Source organism: Mytilus edulis, chromosome 7 (assembly GCF_963676685.1).
Source record: "Mytilus edulis chromosome 7, xbMytEdul2.2, whole genome shotgun sequence".
NCBI classification, from domain to species: domain Eukaryota; kingdom Metazoa; phylum Mollusca; class Bivalvia; order Mytilida; family Mytilidae; genus Mytilus; species Mytilus edulis.
Window position 1 is genome coordinate 46,327,181 of NC_092350.1, and position 19,652 is coordinate 46,346,832.

At 30.9% G+C, this 19,652-nt stretch overlaps 1 protein-coding gene across 1 annotated transcript in view; it reads left to right on the top strand.

Moving 5' to 3' along the window:
• Nucleotides 1-665: 665 nt before the first annotated feature.
• The window catches only part of LOC139483156 (transient receptor potential cation channel subfamily M member-like 2), a 30,262-nt gene continuing 11,275 nt past the window's right edge, over nt 666-19,652 (top strand). The window contains exons 1-14 of the mRNA XM_071267191.1: nt 666-671; nt 1,438-1,540; nt 2,739-2,886; nt 4,097-4,208; nt 5,253-5,349; nt 7,472-7,629; nt 9,367-9,480; nt 10,098-10,157; nt 10,571-10,673; nt 11,701-11,880; nt 14,537-14,636; nt 15,756-16,053; nt 16,939-17,007; nt 17,956-18,087. Of these exons, the coding sequence (XP_071123292.1) occupies nt 666-671; nt 1,438-1,540; nt 2,739-2,886; nt 4,097-4,208; nt 5,253-5,349; nt 7,472-7,629; nt 9,367-9,480; nt 10,098-10,157; nt 10,571-10,673; nt 11,701-11,880; nt 14,537-14,636; nt 15,756-16,053; nt 16,939-17,007; nt 17,956-18,087 (1,680 nt within the window). The remainder of the gene's footprint in view (nt 672-1,437; nt 1,541-2,738; nt 2,887-4,096; nt 4,209-5,252; nt 5,350-7,471; nt 7,630-9,366; nt 9,481-10,097; nt 10,158-10,570; nt 10,674-11,700; nt 11,881-14,536; nt 14,637-15,755; nt 16,054-16,938; nt 17,008-17,955; nt 18,088-19,652) is intronic.

The following is a 19,652-nucleotide window of genomic DNA, read 5'->3' on the forward strand; positions in this document are numbered from 1 at the left end:
CTTTAAAATATTTATTTGATTACAGACAGACGTTAATAATTCAAGCTCAGGAAAGGTGACAGTGAGTAATTAACAATAAACTATGCAGTATTTATTATAAAACAACAATCCTGATAGTGACGAAACGTTCTTCGATTTAATAAAAAGAAATTACATTGATTGTCTGTTCACATATACTCTTTTCAGTCAGGTATATTCATTGGATTACATACTGCATATTTGCTACCTGGTAGATAGTTTGTCAGCAATCACATCTCTTATTTAGTATATAAGACCATTACAGCTGACATAATATTGTGATGCTTTGTTGATGATGATCCGGTTTGTGTTGAGAAGTCTTACGACCATAGTAATACCTGTTGTAACCTTACTACTGTTTCATGTTTAAGCTGAATTAGTTTCTTACTACTTAAGAAACAGATCGAATAAGAAGAATAAAGCTAGATATACATATTTAAACATCTTATATTCAAGACACCCTTTGCATTACTATCCTGTAATTCATTTCAGCAATACTTTGTTCAATGAGTGAGGTACAAGTAGATTCAAACTTTTCTTGTGGTGGTTTTTTTTTAATTCTTTAATATTATGTTGTAATCAGTTACATGTATCCTATTTACTTTTATTCGTTGTAGGCAAACGAAAACAATACTAAAGTCGATTTAATGAAGGTGAGTCTCTATAGAAACCACATAACAACAATACTCATATTGATAAGAAAATTGATTTTATAGTGTTCCATTCTACTTTAGTAGTTACAAGTTCGATAGAAAAACGAAAGCAAAACTATGAATCGCTCTACTATAATGCAAGGTATTTGTTTTTATACATTTTGCGTTTAAGCCGGGTTTTTATTCAGCTAACGTAAAATATTATAAGATTTATTTTCTATGAATTATCTTAAGAACAGTGATAGGTTTTAAAAAAATAAGGTTAAACAAGGAAATAATTTGAATCAATTATTGTTTTTTTTTTTCCTAAACAAATGTAGTCCCTTAATAACCTAACTGTTGTATAAAAAGTAAAATCACAAAAATACTGAACTAAGAGGAAAATTCAAAACGGAAACTCCCTAATCAAATGGCAAAATCAAATGATAAGATAATATCAAATGAATAAACAAAGGGATAAAACAGGTATAGCTGTATTATCGTTTGATATGTTTGGTTTGAATATATGCATGCGAAATCGTTAAACTCGATGTATGAAAAAAAAGTTTGATACTGAACATAATCAAAATAGCCTTAGCATTGATGTACATGTACATATAAAAAAGGACATCATTTGTAGCAAATATTAGAGTAAGCAAAAGGTTGAAAGTGGTTTCAAATTGTACTGGCGTTTGCAAATAGTGTTTGGTAATGTTGAGCTAGTTAAGAAAGGAATAAAGAAAATACTGCAAAAGAGAAAATATTTATTTTTTTTTATCTCTTTTAGCTTTTAGAAATAGAGAATTACATCAACACAGAGGGGAAAGTTAAATTCGAAGATGTGAGTTTGAGAGACAGAAGTTCAATTAATCCATCTGAGAGTGCCAAAGGTATATTAGTATTTTATTTTTAATAGTAAAGAAAATGTGAAAACAGAATTTCAAGTTTAAGTCTTTCAAATTATCTACTACTATCATATACTCAAAAAGATTACATTCCCTATGGCGTTGTTGGTTGTCTTCTACTTTTATAGAATAGGGACAAAACATAACAGAGTCAAACTCATAGATTGAAAATAACTGACAACGCCATGGATATAAAATAAAAAGACAAAAAGACAAAAAATAGTACAGAAGACACAACATAGAAACCTAAGGACTAAGCAACACGAAACCCACTAAAAACTACGGATAATCTCAGATGCTCTGGAAGGGCAAGCAGATCCTGCTCCACGTTTGGAACTCGTAGTGTTGCTTATGTTATTACAAATCCGTGACATAATCATATTAGGTAGATCACATTCGCTGGCTATGTGGTATTGGTTTGCTCATTTTAAAAACCGTATAGTAACCTTAGATCATTTGGTCTTTGGTGGAGATCTGTCTCATTGATAATCCTACCAAATCTTTTCTTTCTTAAATTTGAATACTAAACTAGGAAAACCAATTGTTTATGTCGTCTCTGTTAAAACAATGATCATATCCCCTATATCGTTTAAAATTAGGAGATAACTGTTTTGAATATAAGTACCAACGTCATGAATTTGTGATTTGATGATCGTATTTATGTCTACTGGATGTGTGTACGCGGATCCAGAAAACAGGTATTTGCGACCATCAAATCATCAATTGATGGCGTCAAAGCAAGAAAAAATAATGAAACCTCGAGTGTAATGAAACTGTCATTAAACATAGAATCATACATTTAAATATGTCATACATTGTCTGCGATTGCGCTTACAACAATTAAGAATGATGCCACGAAAATTTATGTTTACATTAACCAATAAAAATGAACGTTACAAAAGAGGTGTGAACGATGTTCAATTGGAATGTAGATTCAATTGTTTGAATTATAAAATCTTATGAAAAATCTTTCAGTAAAAAAAATTACAACTTTGTATCATTCAATCCGGATTCACAAAAGCGATAATTCATTGTCGTCCATGGCCATCTTGGGATAATAAAAAAGTGCTCGCAAATGTAAACCAATAATTGTGCTCTTATAACCTAAACTAAGGATACAAATTCAGATATTACATGTATTATAAGCATTACTTATTACGCTCAATTAAATTTAATGTTTCAGAAATCAGAGTTCCAGTTGTTTTGTTTGTAATAAATGGTGGACTAGATACACTGGAACATGTAATTAGAGCTATCTACACAAACATATCGGTTGTAGTTGTTAAAGGCACTGGTGGAACAGCTGATCTAATTGCCTTATGTCTAAAAGAGTAAGTTAATAAGTAGCTTTAATTGTTTTCCTCGTTCATATACACTTCTCAATAATAAACAAGTATTCATTTGAGACAACGTTTAATATAAATGTACTGTTTAAGATATAGTTAGAATGATTAGACATGTTAGATTTTCGTGCATACGAAATCTTAAACTACATAAAATATTTGAAAGAGTCCATTATAACGAAATTGCACTAATAAAAGATATTTCTGGTTCGTAAGTAAAAAAACTACAAAAACGCGGAACAAAAATTCGGCGGGGTTAAACGTGATTTTTGAGATATCAACCCTCCCCTATATCACTAGACAATGTAGAATGTTTAATGTATGCATTAGAATTTTACCACAAGGGATTCCAATATCTACATATGAAAGGTACGTTTGAGTTGTATAATTGGGAAAATATTGGTAAATGAAGGCAACAGTAGTATACTGCTGCTCGTAATTCATAAATCGATTAAAAAAAACCAACAAATCCGTAAGCTGAGGGAAACGCATCAATTATAAGAGGAGAACAACGACACAACATAAACACGACTTTAAAATATAACACACACAGACACAAACTATAATATAACAATGGCCATTTTCCTGACTTGATGCAGGACATTTTTAGAAAACAAATAGTGGGTTGAACCTGGTAGTGTGGCATGCCAAACCTTTCGCTGGTATGGCAATGTTAAATATAACATTAACATGACAACATTACATGTCAGGACTACAATACAAATAAATGGGTGAACATATAGGACAGAGAAACGAACGAATAATAGCTAACAAAAGGTACAAGGTTTAAAATTTAATACGCCAGACGTGCATTTTGTGCACACAAGGATCTTCAGTGACGCTCAGATGTAAAGCCAATACCAATACAAAGTTAAAGAGCACTGAGGACCAAAAGTTCATAAAAGTTGTGACCAATACAGCTTGGATTTTCTGGGATAAGAACATCCTTATAATAGGGATCATTGTTACACAGATCATATAATCGATGAATTACATGGTGTGATTCCTTTGTTTTTCTATTTCTAATCTATGTAGCTAAAAGTATCAAACAGATAATCAATGCCTATTCGTGTATCATTCAATATTAAATAAGTTTTACTCTTCCAGAGAACTTTAATAAGAAGTAGTTGACAGTGCCTTGTTTGTTACTTGATAATTGTTGCAAAGATGGACATAAAATCTTTACGTATATTTGCAGCATGACAAAAGTGAAAAGAAAATTACCAGCAATGTTTGCAAAACGGTTTAGTGATGACATGTATGAAAAAGTTGAAGAAATTCTCAATCGAATTGTCAAAAGAGATTGGATGGTATTTGAAAAGTTTTCCTTTTAAAATTTTAGTATAAGTCTTGGAAAAGAAATAACAGTCAGTATTAATAAAAACATCATGTCGTTCAAAATATTCTAAAATCAGTAGCTCCAATTCTTAGAAGGATTCATACAACAATGTAGTCGAGCTTTTAATCGTAAATAAATGGATGGAAAATGCCCCCCCTCCCCCCTCAAATAAAGCAACCATTGAACAAAACAAAATCAGAAACACAGGTTCGTGAGGTTTAGTATGATATTTAGATTAGTTAATTTGTATCCTTCAACAGTTAGTCTACAAATAAAAAAAAAAATTGTTCAGTTGTAAATTATAAATAGTGTTACGCAGCAATAATAAATAGGATTAAATGACGATATTATAGGTCACGAGTAAATAAATACCTGAAGCCAACAGAAAAACACAGCAAACACACAATAGTTTACAAAACATTACAATTGGTATACCAGTGTAGTACTGTTGATAACTGAAACAGTCGGAGATTAAACAGCACGAAGTACACAAACAATCAAGACATGCTCCATATTTGTAAATGAATTAGATAATGTATGACCTAATTATAGTAAAGTTAATGCAAAAAGTACAATAAATGATCCATCTTTCCCAAAAGGAATTCCAATTCTGTCTTTCAAAACATAGGATTTATATGTCATATGTTTTTAATTTTGTTTTTTACTTCTGAGGGAAAAAAAACTTTAATATTGTATCTCTATTGAGATAGAGAACGGTTTGTTATTAAAAGCAATACATACATCGTCAAAAGACTATAAGATATATCCAATATCTTAAGTAACTTTAAATCACAGGAAAAAGTAAAACAAGTTATTTCTAAAACTTCTGTTTAAGTATTTGATAATAAATTTTAGAATCAACGCTAAAAAACCTGACATATCTATATGATTCATATAAGTAAAAGTCTTTTTTTTTATAAGTCGTTGTTTTGCCCTCAAGTGCAGTCATTTCACATCTAATATGAATTGAATCACATTTTGCGCATACTTTGATAATATTTAACTTTTGTTGCAGATTTCAATATTCAATGTAAAGAAAAATAATCATAAGGAACTATGGGAAAAGTTAACCGATGGTATAATGCGAGCATGGTCATTTGAAGAGAAAAAAGGTGCTACTCTTTAAAAGTTGCGAATTTAAACATAACAATTTCAAAACACAAAATTGATTTTATGATCTTAATGACGTCATCACTTTACCGTAAGTCGTCTAATAACTCTATCGTGAGAAAATGCTGATGTGAAATCCGTAATCATGTAGCTTCACGTTTTATGTTCGCCAAACACATGGACTGTACAGTTTCTTTCATATTTAATTCATTTATCAATATAAAAAAGAAGATGGGGTATGATTGCCAAAGAGACAACTATCCACAAGAGACCAAAACAGACATTAACAACTGTAGGTCACCGTACGGCCTTCAACAATGAGCAGAGCCCATAGTCAGCTATAAAAGGCCCCGATAAGACAATGAAAAACAATTCAAACGAGAAAACTAACGGCCTTATTTATATAAAAAAAAAATGAACGAAAAACAAATAGGTAACACATAAACAAACGACAACCACTGAATTACAGGCTCCTGACTTGGGACAGGCACATACATAAATAATGTGGCGGGGTTAAACATGTTAGCGGGATCCTAACCCTCCCCCTAACCTGGGACAGTGGTATAACAGTACAACATAAGAACGAACTATAAAAATCAGTTGAAAAAGTGGACGTGGCCGGGTACTAATACATCCCGACACAAAAAGACACAATAAACAGATCTGAGAGTACTCGCAGTTATCTTACAGCTAGTTCAAAGTCACTAACAACTAATAAAAATCATGCATCTAAGACTAAACTATCAATCCCTACACATCCAGCATCCAATGGTGTAAAGACGTCATTAACAGCCAGAGAAAAACATGACCTTGTTCAATGCAAAACCCTTTTTGATCTGGAGTGTTTAACAATGTGACATTCTGTATTTCCTGGTTGATGAGCATATGTAGTGTCTTATGCCAGAGACAATTTTAATTTGCAGGATATTATTACAACAAATGTCATCAATATGACCAGAATGGGCAGTCTTGTGCTACATGTGCTAAATTTTAAATTACCATATATTTATGGCATAGTCCTGAACAGCTGCGTTCAAATCACAAATGTTTGCCGCCGAATTCATATAACGTCTTGGAACATTAAAGCAAGAACTAAATTTGATAGGTCACAAACAGTTTATTTATATCGAATTTTTAGACCATATAAATATTTAAAAAAAAAGAACAAATGGATCAGATGGTGTCGTGTTTATCCGTTTCGAATCAATCACTGGCTACCGTGCAAAATAAAAATAATTCAAATAAAATGTGGTTTATATATACGGTTATGTATATATGTCTTCAGATGTTCATTTATTACATTTATGTCGGCGCCATTTAGAGCTTGTTTTGTTATGTTTGACATATAAGTTGTAGTGGCTGACAGCTAAAGATATTTTTATACATTATGGACATGAATATACCTCTAAGGGCATACGATACAGTTTTGATCCTGTATTTACAGTTTGATGACAATTTCCATATAGGCTAGTTTTTGCCTGCTTAAATCAAATATGTAATAAAAAATATACCTTCATGAGCTACTTTTTGAGTTAAATGAGGTCGACATTTTGTATATTTGCTCAAAATTCGGATTTGTGGCCGTATTTTCCCTTTCGAAAGAAAGCCATAACTTTTTTGTTTTAAAAGATAAACACAAATTGTTTTTTGTTAGATAATTTGTAATTTTTGTCTTTTATAAGTATCCTAAAAAATTATGCATTTTTATTCAGAAATAACTCATATTTATCAAATGGTCATGAATTAAGAAAAAATCGTATTTTTTGGCTCTATATTTATCAAAATTAAAAAAATTCCTCTATTTACAGTTTAATAAAATTTGGTCCACATAATCTCCCTGCAAAATGAAACAAAATGTCGTTTTAAAAAATAGGGGTCTATGCACTCGTTTTCAAATGAAATCAGTTTGAATGATGAAAAATAGTCGAAAATGTATCTTTTCCCGATATGTCATAGTTTGACGTCGCGAAAATAACATTTTACGTTGGCAACGTCGTTACCTGCCCTGTAACTGTATCGTATGCCCTTAAGCGGTGTCATTTCAATATTCCTATGTTGACCGCTATTCATACCAACTAAAAGGAGATGTAAGTAAAACATCTTATGTTTCCATTTAATTTACAGATGAATCTTATCTGAAAACAGATCTCATGATCCTAAGCCAAATGGATTTCATTTCTAAGTATGTCGCTGAAATAGACAGTTTATCGAAGAAAGAATTATTTGGTGGCTATAATATGCAAACACAGAGTAAAAGTCGAGTTGATCTTCAGCATGTTCAGGTAGAGCTAACATAGCAATAAATAACCTCAAATAAGTCAATTAACGTCAAGGAATCTATACCATTAAATGAAAAGACATATTTGTGTGTGTCCGCTTCTCTTCCTTCCACTAACGCAGTAATCATCATGCCTTGATGAAAAGAAATATTTTAAAATTACGGATAATTTTCATTTGTATTTGGGAATAGGACAATTATTTTCGCGTTTTTCTGTATACTTTGATCATATATGTACTATAAATGATTTTAAAAGTGTATCTGCTTTTTACTATCAATTCCAATTGTACTATCCACGGTGGTTACTGATATATTATGTATATAGAGTCTTAATTTTTATAATATTTCAGTGACCGTCGAAGATAGTAAACTTGTAATTGATAGTAAATAGCAAATAAACTTCATGTATAGTAAATTAAAATTATAGTTTACAAGAAAAAACGCGAAAACAATTGAAATTTACAACAACAAAATATAACTGACTTTGGAAAAAAGAGGATCGCTTAAAAAATATTCTGTCCCCAAGTAATTATGACTTTTGATACCTTTTCCGAAATTCTCCAGTTAAAGATATTTTACAAACATTCATCCTACAACAGTTTACATACTTTTCAACACGCTCTAAATACTCGACATTTCGTAGGTGTGTTCTACATCAATCGACAACAAATGTGATTCCATTTCCCAGCAGAAACCTTTTTTATGTTGGTTGGATAATGAGAGGGATTTTCTCTATCAACTATAAAAACTAATTTAGCCATACAATTTTCAGTGTCGACAAGAAATTTAGCATATATAAAAGTTCTTACATTTTCTGTGTTTGTTTGTGCAAAGTATTTCAAAAAAATTCCAAAAAAAAAATTATTTAGTAAGTTACATTCGATACTACTAGGCGGACGATTATCTGCTGCTTCTTTAAAACGTTTAGCTAATATAATTGAAAATGAAATTAGGGAATATGTCATAGAGACAACAACCAAATCACAAAGCCGATAAAAGCCGAATTTAACCATCTGGTAAACTGATAAAATTGTATGGACTTTAAAGGTTTGATTTAATCTATGAGGAAAGTAAGGTCCGTCAATTTTTTACCGAGTTTGGTGAAAAATGTATTTTACATTCCTAAAAAAATATATCTTGAGTAGAATTCAGCTTTACGTTTTTCAAAAGCAGTAAATAAGCTGTTATAGTCCATATGAAAAAAAGGGTTCGGCGTATTGACATCAAAGATAAAAAAAAAATCTTGAAAACGTCTTGATAATTTATCCATGGAATAGTAATATACGGTCTTAAAAACATTACATACTAGAAAGGTCGTCTGTCTGTTTATTTATCTATTGTGTCTTCTCCCTATTTATATATTTGGACTTAACACATTCACATTCCGGATCATATCTACGTAGTAGGAGACACCAACACTATCCTTAGAACACTATTGTGTATTAGAATTTCCGGTATGTAAGGAAGATTTTACGTGCTAAATATTAATAACTCTGACAGTGACAGTTACGAGATATATCATAGGCAGAAGATAACCGGTCAAGCCGGTTTTTTTGTTACCTTGAAAAATGGATGTGCTTCCTACTTGGTCATAGCCAATTTGTTACGAGGGATTAGTGAGTGTGATAATGTAATCACCCGGGGAAAATAGAATTGATCGAAAGAGGCCTCAATTTGTCGGGGTTAATCATCGCTTCTGTAAATGTTTGGAAACACATCAAAATTAATCTATTTTTTTCAGCATACATTTGTAAATGCTTTTGTTGGGACAAGGACAGATATAATTCAACAAATACTAAGCAGCAACGAAAATTTTGCATTATCTAAACAACAGTTCACAACATTATGTCAGGAGGTAATTATGTGTTAAGGTACATTCAAACCGCATATAGAGCACACGAGTGATTATCATTGTTAAGTCAACCAAATAAAATCTAAAAAGAAGAAAAAAGAAAGTCAAATGATGTACTGAGATAGAGGGTAATGCTACAGTGTGTACAGTACTTAGATAAGTGAGAAGAAAACACCAGATTTGCTACTATTCCATGTTTGTTTTGACGCACAACTTCATCTTACATAGGAGTTTTTCAATACTATATATATGATATTGAATCTTTTTTTGTTTCGATGTAGAGCCGAAGACGACTTTAAATACTTATTACAACAAATCATGATTTCGATTTAAGAACAACTGTATAAAACTTTGGAAACGTTTTTCAATTGGATACTTTTCCTTCATAACATAATTTTTCAACTCTTACCAAATATCCTTGTTTTAAATGATTACTAATTAACAAACATTCGGAGATCACTTGTATGTGTGGTCTCTGTTTAACATTTTGATATTGGTGTGTTTCTAGACCATTAATGCAGTTGAATAAAACAGTGCAAACAGTTTTAACATTTGCCAATTTATTGTCTTTGTTTATGATGTAACACATATTGCTATTGATCCAGTCGTTTATATTGTAGGTAGTAAAGTCACGAACCAGTACACCAGGCAAAGACATGAACGGATTTAAATTACTTGAGGTACACTGTCATAGTTTTCTGACTTCCAGTATTTTTAATGTTGGATAACTTTAATTACAAGCCCACTTTATAGTGTTTATGAAAAACATAAAGTTCATTCGAAAAAGGATTATGAAAAAAAATGAATCTATCAAGCAGTTGTGTGATAAAATATTCGATGATTTAATAGAGAAACAATACACAATAAAATTATATTATCAACACAAAATTCACATATCGACTTACACATGTATTGATAATATAGCTATGGTACTGTAAACTGAACGTGTTATAGGTTCGATAGTTTGTTCAATTTAATCTGAAGCTAATGATTCAGTTTTTGTTTACCGGGTAAAAATTAAACCAGCTCCCCCCAAAAAATGAAAATGTTTTCACATAATTACACTTATAAACTGCACTTTTTTTTATTCCAGAACGTGCACCCAGAAGCAGTTATCTATTTGGCAAATGGCAAAGGAAAAGGTTTTAAGGACACACAAGATGCCATTAGGAGCATATCAAATAAACTCCTTCAAGGTGAGTTTGAAAAGTAACTTAACACTGGGAGATTTAAAATTTATATAGATATAGGAAGATGTGGTATGAGTGCCAATGAGACAACTCTCCATCGAAGTCACAATTTATAAAAAAAATAAACCAATAAATCAACGGTCTAATCGATACAAAAACGAGAAACGAGAAACTCTTACATGTATGAACCACATAAATATAACTGATTTTGTTGAGTACTTCAAAGATAGTGTGGAAAGACATCTACACAAACATTTAGGAGTTTGGAGACTTATAAGCTAGCTAACTTACACAAAAGATGAAGTTTTTTCCAGCTATGTTGTAAAGTCTGTCGTCAAGTACTTTAAGTAAAAATAATTTTTTGAGCACATCTATTTTGTTGTTATTATCTATGAAAAAGGGTATTTCACTTGACAAATTTATCTAAATTTGTATTACTATGAATTTATAGTATTAGTCAACCTGTAATCTAAATATATAAAAATAAAGCAAGATGATGCTTAAACGATTTTGCTATGTACGTTTTCAAGACAGAACAGTCAACTCAAACTTGCCTGATCATAAACATGTGTACTCTTGTCGATGAAATTGTTTCCCATTCTGTTTATATTCCTTACAGCAAAACTGTCGCCGGTGAAAGAGATGCAAGTTAATGTGTTAAAGAAATAAAACTTAAATCATTGTATGAAATTTTCAAGCGGAATTTGTGCCTGTCCATAAAAAAGATCCACAAATATTTGCACCTACCGCAATCGATTGTTTTGTGCATGTTTTTCTATTTTCTAAGAGATAACAGGTGTCTCGAAGATCTATATAAATTTAAAGTGAACACACGAATGTTGGATGCATAAAATCTTGTAGAAACAGATTTAAAAATACAAAAATACAAACTTGTTTTTTTTTACTTTTTCTAATAAGTATTTACATTTATTTTGTGTACTTTTATCTGAGTATCTATCTGTAAAGTTTTGAATAGTAGAATCATATCAGTATTTTTTTTTGCCATTTTTTTATATTGGATTTGTTTATATAGGACTCTGTTTTTCTAAACTTGGCTTGGTAACATGCTGCAAAAAATCAAAGAAGTCTGATGAAACGGCATATTTGAAATTACCGGAGAAAATTCCCGTTATTGAGTCATTAAGAGTTGCTATAATGGGGAACAATGTTGAACTAGCAGCTGAATTGTGGAGCAACTGTGACAATCCAATGCGTAAGACTTTATTTCTCATTGTCTACATTTATGTTTTTATGTTATTTATATCTACCAAAATAAATGTATTTTAAAATTGTTTTGCTATGTATTGATTATAGCATGATACATTCCGGTCATCTTTATAAATGGTTGCTTTTGTTTTCAAAATAAATTAAATGGTATATTTTATTCAAAAGTATGTCAAGAAATCTTATACAAAGAACCCAAAACTTGCCATATAAAATGTGAATTCATAGCAAAGGTCTAAATCTAAAATTATCAAAATTAACTCAAGGTCTACATGTTGTGAGTCAAAAAATTATAGCTAGGTTATCATTTGGATAACATTCTTTTCGATGGACAAAGGACCGCAAATCAAACGACCTACATTGTCAATCAATTAGTTGTGGGAGAAGACTATAAAAGTTTGATTAACTTGTGTCTCATCCCTTTTGCACATTTAAGCAAATAAGATATGTGTAAACTAATCAATTAGTTTAAACAGTGTCCGTTTCAATATCGTATATTTTTTTCGTTTTCATAAATTTTAAAGCTGACAGACATTTCGCTTAAAAAAAGGAATACAGTGGTGAATTGATGAAAAACGAAGAGTTAAAAAAACCCAATTGAATTAAATTGTTCATAAAAATGTTATTTCTGGGTTTACAAGATAGTTTATCTTACACTAATTAACAAAAATTCAACTGGTAAGGCAACACGATTTAGGAAGATAATAAGTCAGTCCCGTTAAACCAGTTTAACTTCAAGCGATAACAATAACTTACTTTAGATGACTCTAAAATATATGATTATATATACTTAGCTTAAAATGATGAAAATTACTTGCAACTTCCGGTTTAAAAAAAATCATTTTCGCTACTATCTCATAAATAACTTCACACTAATTCTAAAACAATATTGTTGTAGGTACTTTTAAATAAATTCGCTGTAGGAAATTGCTACTATCGATTTAATAAAAGTTTTTACCGACTGACCTTAACAAGGTTATATGTTTACCAACCAAATGCAAAGGACCCCGTAGCTTTATTATGTATCAAGATGAATTTATAGCAAAGGTCAAACAATTCAACTTACAATTTTATATTTGATTTTGAACTCAATTCGAAAGCCACAATGCATAGTTCTTTAATCAAATGACCCGCAGTCAATTGTATATGTATCTTAGTATCTTCCTTTGAAAAGAATTAATGATAATCTGGTCGGAAAATAATAATTGATATCAAGGCTGATCCTCATTGCTCTGCATGTACCCGATGTTTGATACTTTTCCATATTATCCCTGTTTGTTTTGCTCAACACAATAAAATAAAACAACAGAAGTTAAATAAATGGATTAATTTTCATGATAAGTTTTTATTTTTGCATAATGCTTATTTGAAATTTAAATAACTATAATTAATATTGTCACAGAGAGAAACAAATCATATAAATAATTACCATATCTAAGTGTGTGGTATTGGAAATGTGTTCAGCAAGGCAGAGATAAAAACAATTACTCGGTTGTGTTAATGACCCCCTATGATACAAGTGAGATGTTAATTTAGCCTTACAATCAAGTTTAATACACAATTTCTACATAATGAAAAACCTCTACCATGTTAAGAATGTGATAGTTGTTTTCTTTCGTTGCATGTGTTTGCTTTCTTGATTTTTACATTTGATAAGGGACTTTCCGTTTTGAAATTTCTTTAGGGTTTTGTATTTTTGATATTCTACTTGTTTTTTTTTAATCTTTTATCAGAGTTGCACTGTTGACTATCTAAAACTCGTACAATTTATATCAACACATTTACGTGGGCCATGATGGAAATCGCTAATATGTAACAAATCATTTAAGAACATAGTAAAAATGATGAGTAACATACCTTACATATCTTATAAACAACAATTATATGGTATTTTTAAAAAAAAACTCCTGTGACAAAATTAATAATTTTTCGAAAAACTAAAGATTTTCTTATCCCAGGAAATGATTACCTTAGCCGTATTTTGCACCACTTTTTGGAATTTTGGGTCCTCAATGCTATTCAACTTTGTACTTGTTTGGCTTTATAACTATTTTGAACTGAACGTCACTGATGTGTCTTATGTAGACGAGACGCACGTCTGGTGTACTAAATTATAATCCTAGTAAACTATTAGCACGTGATACTGAACACATCAGTTTACTTTCAATTAAACGCAAGAAATGACAAACAACCTGTAAAACATGCACACAGCAAAACATATCCCTAATATTCATCAACTAATACGTAAGCCTATAATTCATCAACTGGTGAATAACATATAAGGCTTCTTAATGTGTACACAAGTGATCCTCTATTGCAATGAATGACGTCACAGAAGTAAGTAAATCGAAATGGAAACAGCCATATTAAATGAGTGACGGGGAAACAAGTCCCGCAAATTCATCCAATGTCGATGATATTCCTGAGAAACTGTAATTTACGGGCCATCCTAATTTTATAGTAAGAGTATAATATCTTAAATATTAAAAAAACAATATTAGACACACGACAATTTTCTTTGTGGCACCTTCGATGCAATGAATATATATAAAAAATTGAATACACATTATCAGTGTAAGCATTATATTTTATTAATACGCTAACAGCGTTTAAAAAGAATAAACATAGTTCTGTCAATTATTTAGTGACTGCTCTTGTCTCAAACGTATACCTCACTGCCATGGCAAATAAGGCAGAACAGCTGTTTGAAGAAACACTACAAGCCGATATTTTATCTCATTCTAGGTAAGACTTATATATATATTTGTTTTGAAAAATATACTTAAATATTCTTTTTTCGAAGGGAACAGTTCAACTATCTGAAGGCCAAGTTTTATTTTTGTTTACATCTGAAGTAGATATAACAATATGGAGATATGGTCTGATTGTCAAAAGCAGTTGATGTAAGAAATAAATGGCCACCGCATGGCCTTCAGCAACTAAACAAACAGACCTTATATTTGGATATCAAAGGTTAAATTGAAGGAAAAGCTGAAGACCCAATTCATGATAAAACAATTAACGAACTAGACAAAGTGATGCCCTGCACTACACTCTGAGGTTACTGTATTATAACAAAGTCAATGTAAGACTTTCTTCGAGATGTAATTGTGTCCGTGTTATTTTAAAATACACAAAGTGGAGCATTGGAGCACATTTAATCGCTTATATCCTAAATTGACAAAGTTCTACTATTTAAAAAAAAGCAAATATTAATAAATAATCAAAAACCCTGACCACATGAACACCTTCAATATATATGTTCAAACAGCCAGAAAAGTGAACATTTCCTAATATACAAACTGAAGGAGGAGTTATTCGGAATCGCTCTTCATACATGTCATTTGCAAGAAAATACTCCAAAAAATGACAAAGTTCATTTATCTCCCAAAAAGAGCAAATATTAATAACAATCAAAAACATGACCACAATAACTATATACCTATAATTGGACGGACGGGGGTAAAACAATATGCCTCCATACTTTTGGTTGCGGGGGCATAAAACAATTATGTCAAATATAAACTAATGACAGCCACTGAAATACAAATTCCTGACTAAGAGCAGACACTTACATAGCTTGATAGGGTTAAATAATGTTTCCTGTAATGACAAATTGGTTGTAGATCTGATAGTAAATTTTATACTCTAGATGAGATTTCACAAGCATTCTCAATTTCCACAGTATTCATCATGAGCATGAATCAGTTTTGATTTCTAAAACAGCAGAGCATTCAAGTTACAAATTTTTTATTTTCTTTTATTAAAAACCAATTTTAGATGAAATCGATACACATGCTTGCATTTTAACATACATTTTACAACGCTATATGCGTGCTTTAAAGCTTTTTTTTTGGTTTTCAGAAAATTTACCTCACGTGCAGTTAAACTTTTAGACAAAATGTTTATTCACAAGGAAACAATGGCAACTAAAGCTCTTGACTATGTTTCCGAAGTGTGGGATCACAAAGAAAGTCCTTTACATTTCGGACATCAATTCAACATGGAAGAATTTATATCTCATCCATCTGCGCAGAAAGATGCCAGTAAACGGATGTTTCCTTACGTCAATGAGGAAGACACTACAGTTACTTTGAACAAACCAACGGATGGAAATACTACAAAGAATGTCAAAAGTCGGGAATGTTTGCCATACATTAAGGTTTTAATATTCAAAATACTAACATGTTTTTTATAATAACAAAGCATGCATGGTAAAAAGATAACCTTACTTAAAAAGTACTAGTAAACGTTTATAATATGGATTGTACGTATTACATGAAGTTGAGAGTTCAGATTAATATATACACGTAATTACAAAAACATGAATATAATGGGTTTTGTTCTAATTTATAATTTTTACAAATAATGAATGACATCACAAACACATCATTTGTACGTTCATATATTCCTTAAAATGGTTTTTTTTTGTATTTCTTTTACATATAGTTTTCATTTTTCTGTGCTAAGAAATTTCCAGAAACTTGGGAAAGAATTAGCATTTTGAGATTCTTAATTGTTGGGTTATATTTGATTGCTTAGACTGCACACTATCAATTGTAACAGCGTCTGAAAGTCAGCAAAATTCTTACTGTTTTTTTTGCAATGAATTCCGTCGATTAGAACTTGAACATACACATTATCATTTCTGACGAAAATCTTAATACTCATGTCCTAAACAAAGTGTTCATATTGATATATACTGTGTGACTACTATTTGCACCACATCTTAACCTCTCATGTTATGTAGTAAACAAACCTCTGACGGGGCTTTCCTAATGGGTGGTTTCTGATTTATACAAAGATGGTATATAAATAAAGGCAACAGTAGTATACCGCTGTTCAAAACTCATAAATCCATGGACAAATAACAAAATCGGGGTAACAAACTAAAACCGAGGGAAAATGGTTGATGCAAAATAATAGATTAAATAATTTTGGAGGCACCCTCACAATTATTTGACCTATGTTAAAGAAAAATAGGATTAATGGACATTATCCAATTACATTGAATGTCATTTTGGTATAAAATACATATATGTTTCAGGACCATCTTCGCCTGGATTCAGCATGGACATTATTAAAAGCACCTGTTACAAAGCTTTCTATCAATGTAGTAAGTTACCATAAAAAAAAACGTGCTACACGTATCAGGTCTATTTGTTATCTTCTTTTGGAAAATTTCCTCTCAATTACAAAACTGTCAGTGAAGATATGTTATGTCTTAATTCATAGTATTCCATGAACAATGTATAAACATATAATTAACAAAAAAACACGCATAGCACAACGTTAGCAAATTAACAAAGAACAACAGACTGCTGCACAGGCCAACAACAAAAAACAAAGAAAACATGATTCTGAAAACTTGACTTATAATGTTGTTTAGTAAATCCAGTTTTATATGATGATCAAGCATGAATTCGTTGGTTCCTAATCTAGAACGTTCATCGTTTTACTAAAACACACAAAACATAATATTCACATTGCAGCTACCAAAAGGTAACCGGTAACTTGAACAAGGCAATACCAAAATAAATGATAAGATAACGTATAAAGCAGGCTTAACGTGTGCCCTTTCATAAGTATCTAAACTATTGGAAGAAAAAACACAACTTCCGGGTTTTGTGAATTCTCGTTATTCAATGAAATATTAATTGAAATAGAGAGTATTTGTTTTCAGCTATTAGTCAATAGGTTTAAAAACTCGTCAGACCATTGAAAGAAGGAAACATAACATCCGAATTAGTGAATCTATCAAGCTAACACTAGCATGATGTTCTGTTCACTATTCATTTACGTATGGAAGCATTGTCAGTATGTTGGACACATCCTATTAATGTTTTGTTTAGTTAAGCATTGTTAGATTTGAACTTTCTTTGGTGATTTTATATTTGAAGTTTTTGCCTATTCTAATAAGAAGTGCAGACATTTACAATGCATGCGTCACAGTCCATAACAAAAGTAAGATCCCTTTAAATATAAATTAAAATTGAGCAAATGATCATAATTTTTAGATTTAAAACATTTTTATGAACTCATAACAATACTTTTGATTATTCAGATATTTTTTGTAACGGCTTTAGTTATGTTCAGCTATTTTCTCACCCGTGATTTACAAAGAAAGATTTCGATATTAGAAGGGATGATATTCTTTTATATGTGTGGAGATTTATTGGAGGAACTATGGAGTATGGTGAGTCAATTGCATTTCCTTAAATATTCTACTTAGATAAACGAAGATGGGGTATTAGTGCCAATGGGGTATTAGTACCAATGAGACAATTTTCCATCCAAGTCACAATTTGTAAAAGTAAACCATTATAGGCCAAAGAAAGACCTTCGACACTGAGCCTTGGCTCACACTGAACAGCAAGTTATAAGGAGACCCTAAATTTGCTAGTTTAAAAACAGGAAAACTACTGGTTTAATCTTTTCGAATAACTAGAAACAAGAAACACATATGAACCATATCAACAAACGATAACCAATAAACAACAAGTTCCTTATACAATTGTCGGGCACATGTTATTGTCATACAAAAACGATCTTCTGCATCTTACATCATTGTTACGTCCTGTTTTGTACAAAAAAGTAGTTCACTTTCGTTTTATTGTTATCAAAAATGTATGTTTTTATGTCAGTCCCTCTTGCACGTAAAAGCTGTATTTACAACTTTTGCTCAGAGTTGTTTGCTTGACTAAAGTTGTGTTGAAAACTCCACGAATGAGTTACAAAGACCATGCAAGTACTCTTAGAATTCAAAATAAATTTCACGTTTAATTATTAGTAATGTCAATTGCTGTTGTGATAAAACAACCAGCTGCAGTTTCTATTAATCAGAAATATTTGATTTTTCTACATACACAAATGCCTGTACCAAGTCCGGAATATGACAGTTGTTATTAGTTCGTTTGATGAGTTCAGCTTTTGATTTTGCCATTTGATTGAGGAATTTTCCCCAGAGTTTGTTATTTTGGTTATTTCACTTTTTGATAAGATATAAAATAAATTAAAAATATTTCGACATTACTATCTTTTTTGTTTTTAACCGTTTTATCGACAAATAAAGCACAGTTGTAGTTTAATAAATGAAAATCTATACTAAAGAACATCAACCTGGGAATAATGCTCATACAGCTCTTACAAACGAAGCATTCACCATGCTGTATCAACTTTACAAACAGTATCTTTAAAATAGCTTATCTTGAATCAGATATTTAATTTGAAATTACTCCGTTTTAGGAGATTCAATTTGTGAAACATACTTACCTTGAAAACATGAAATGTGAATCAAGAAAATCGTATGGCTGGCTAGGGAAAGAATTTGCACTAAGTCGTGTAATCAGATACAGCTGAGCTTTCAACATTCCTTAAGTTTGTTTCGTATTTGCTAGCTAGTCTTATTTGAATTCACAATACATATCTTTAGTCTGGTCTAAATGATTTTAATTTGAGCAAATACTGATACATATAATCTCTTCCATCACAAAGAGGTATTTTCTCCCGAAAAATTAAATAAAAACACAAACGATAAATCTAGATGTGCTGTATGAGCATCATTCGTAGGTTCCCTTTAATTGCCTACCGCCACTTTATATAATTATTTGAACTTTAATGAATAGTTGTCTCATTGCAATCATACGAAATCTACATTTACTAATTTAAAGAAGAAAATAATCATAGCAGTTATAAATATACCGTAATTAAGTTATTTTTCTTTTTCAAATTAAGACTGTAATAAATTGCTGAAAAGTGTAG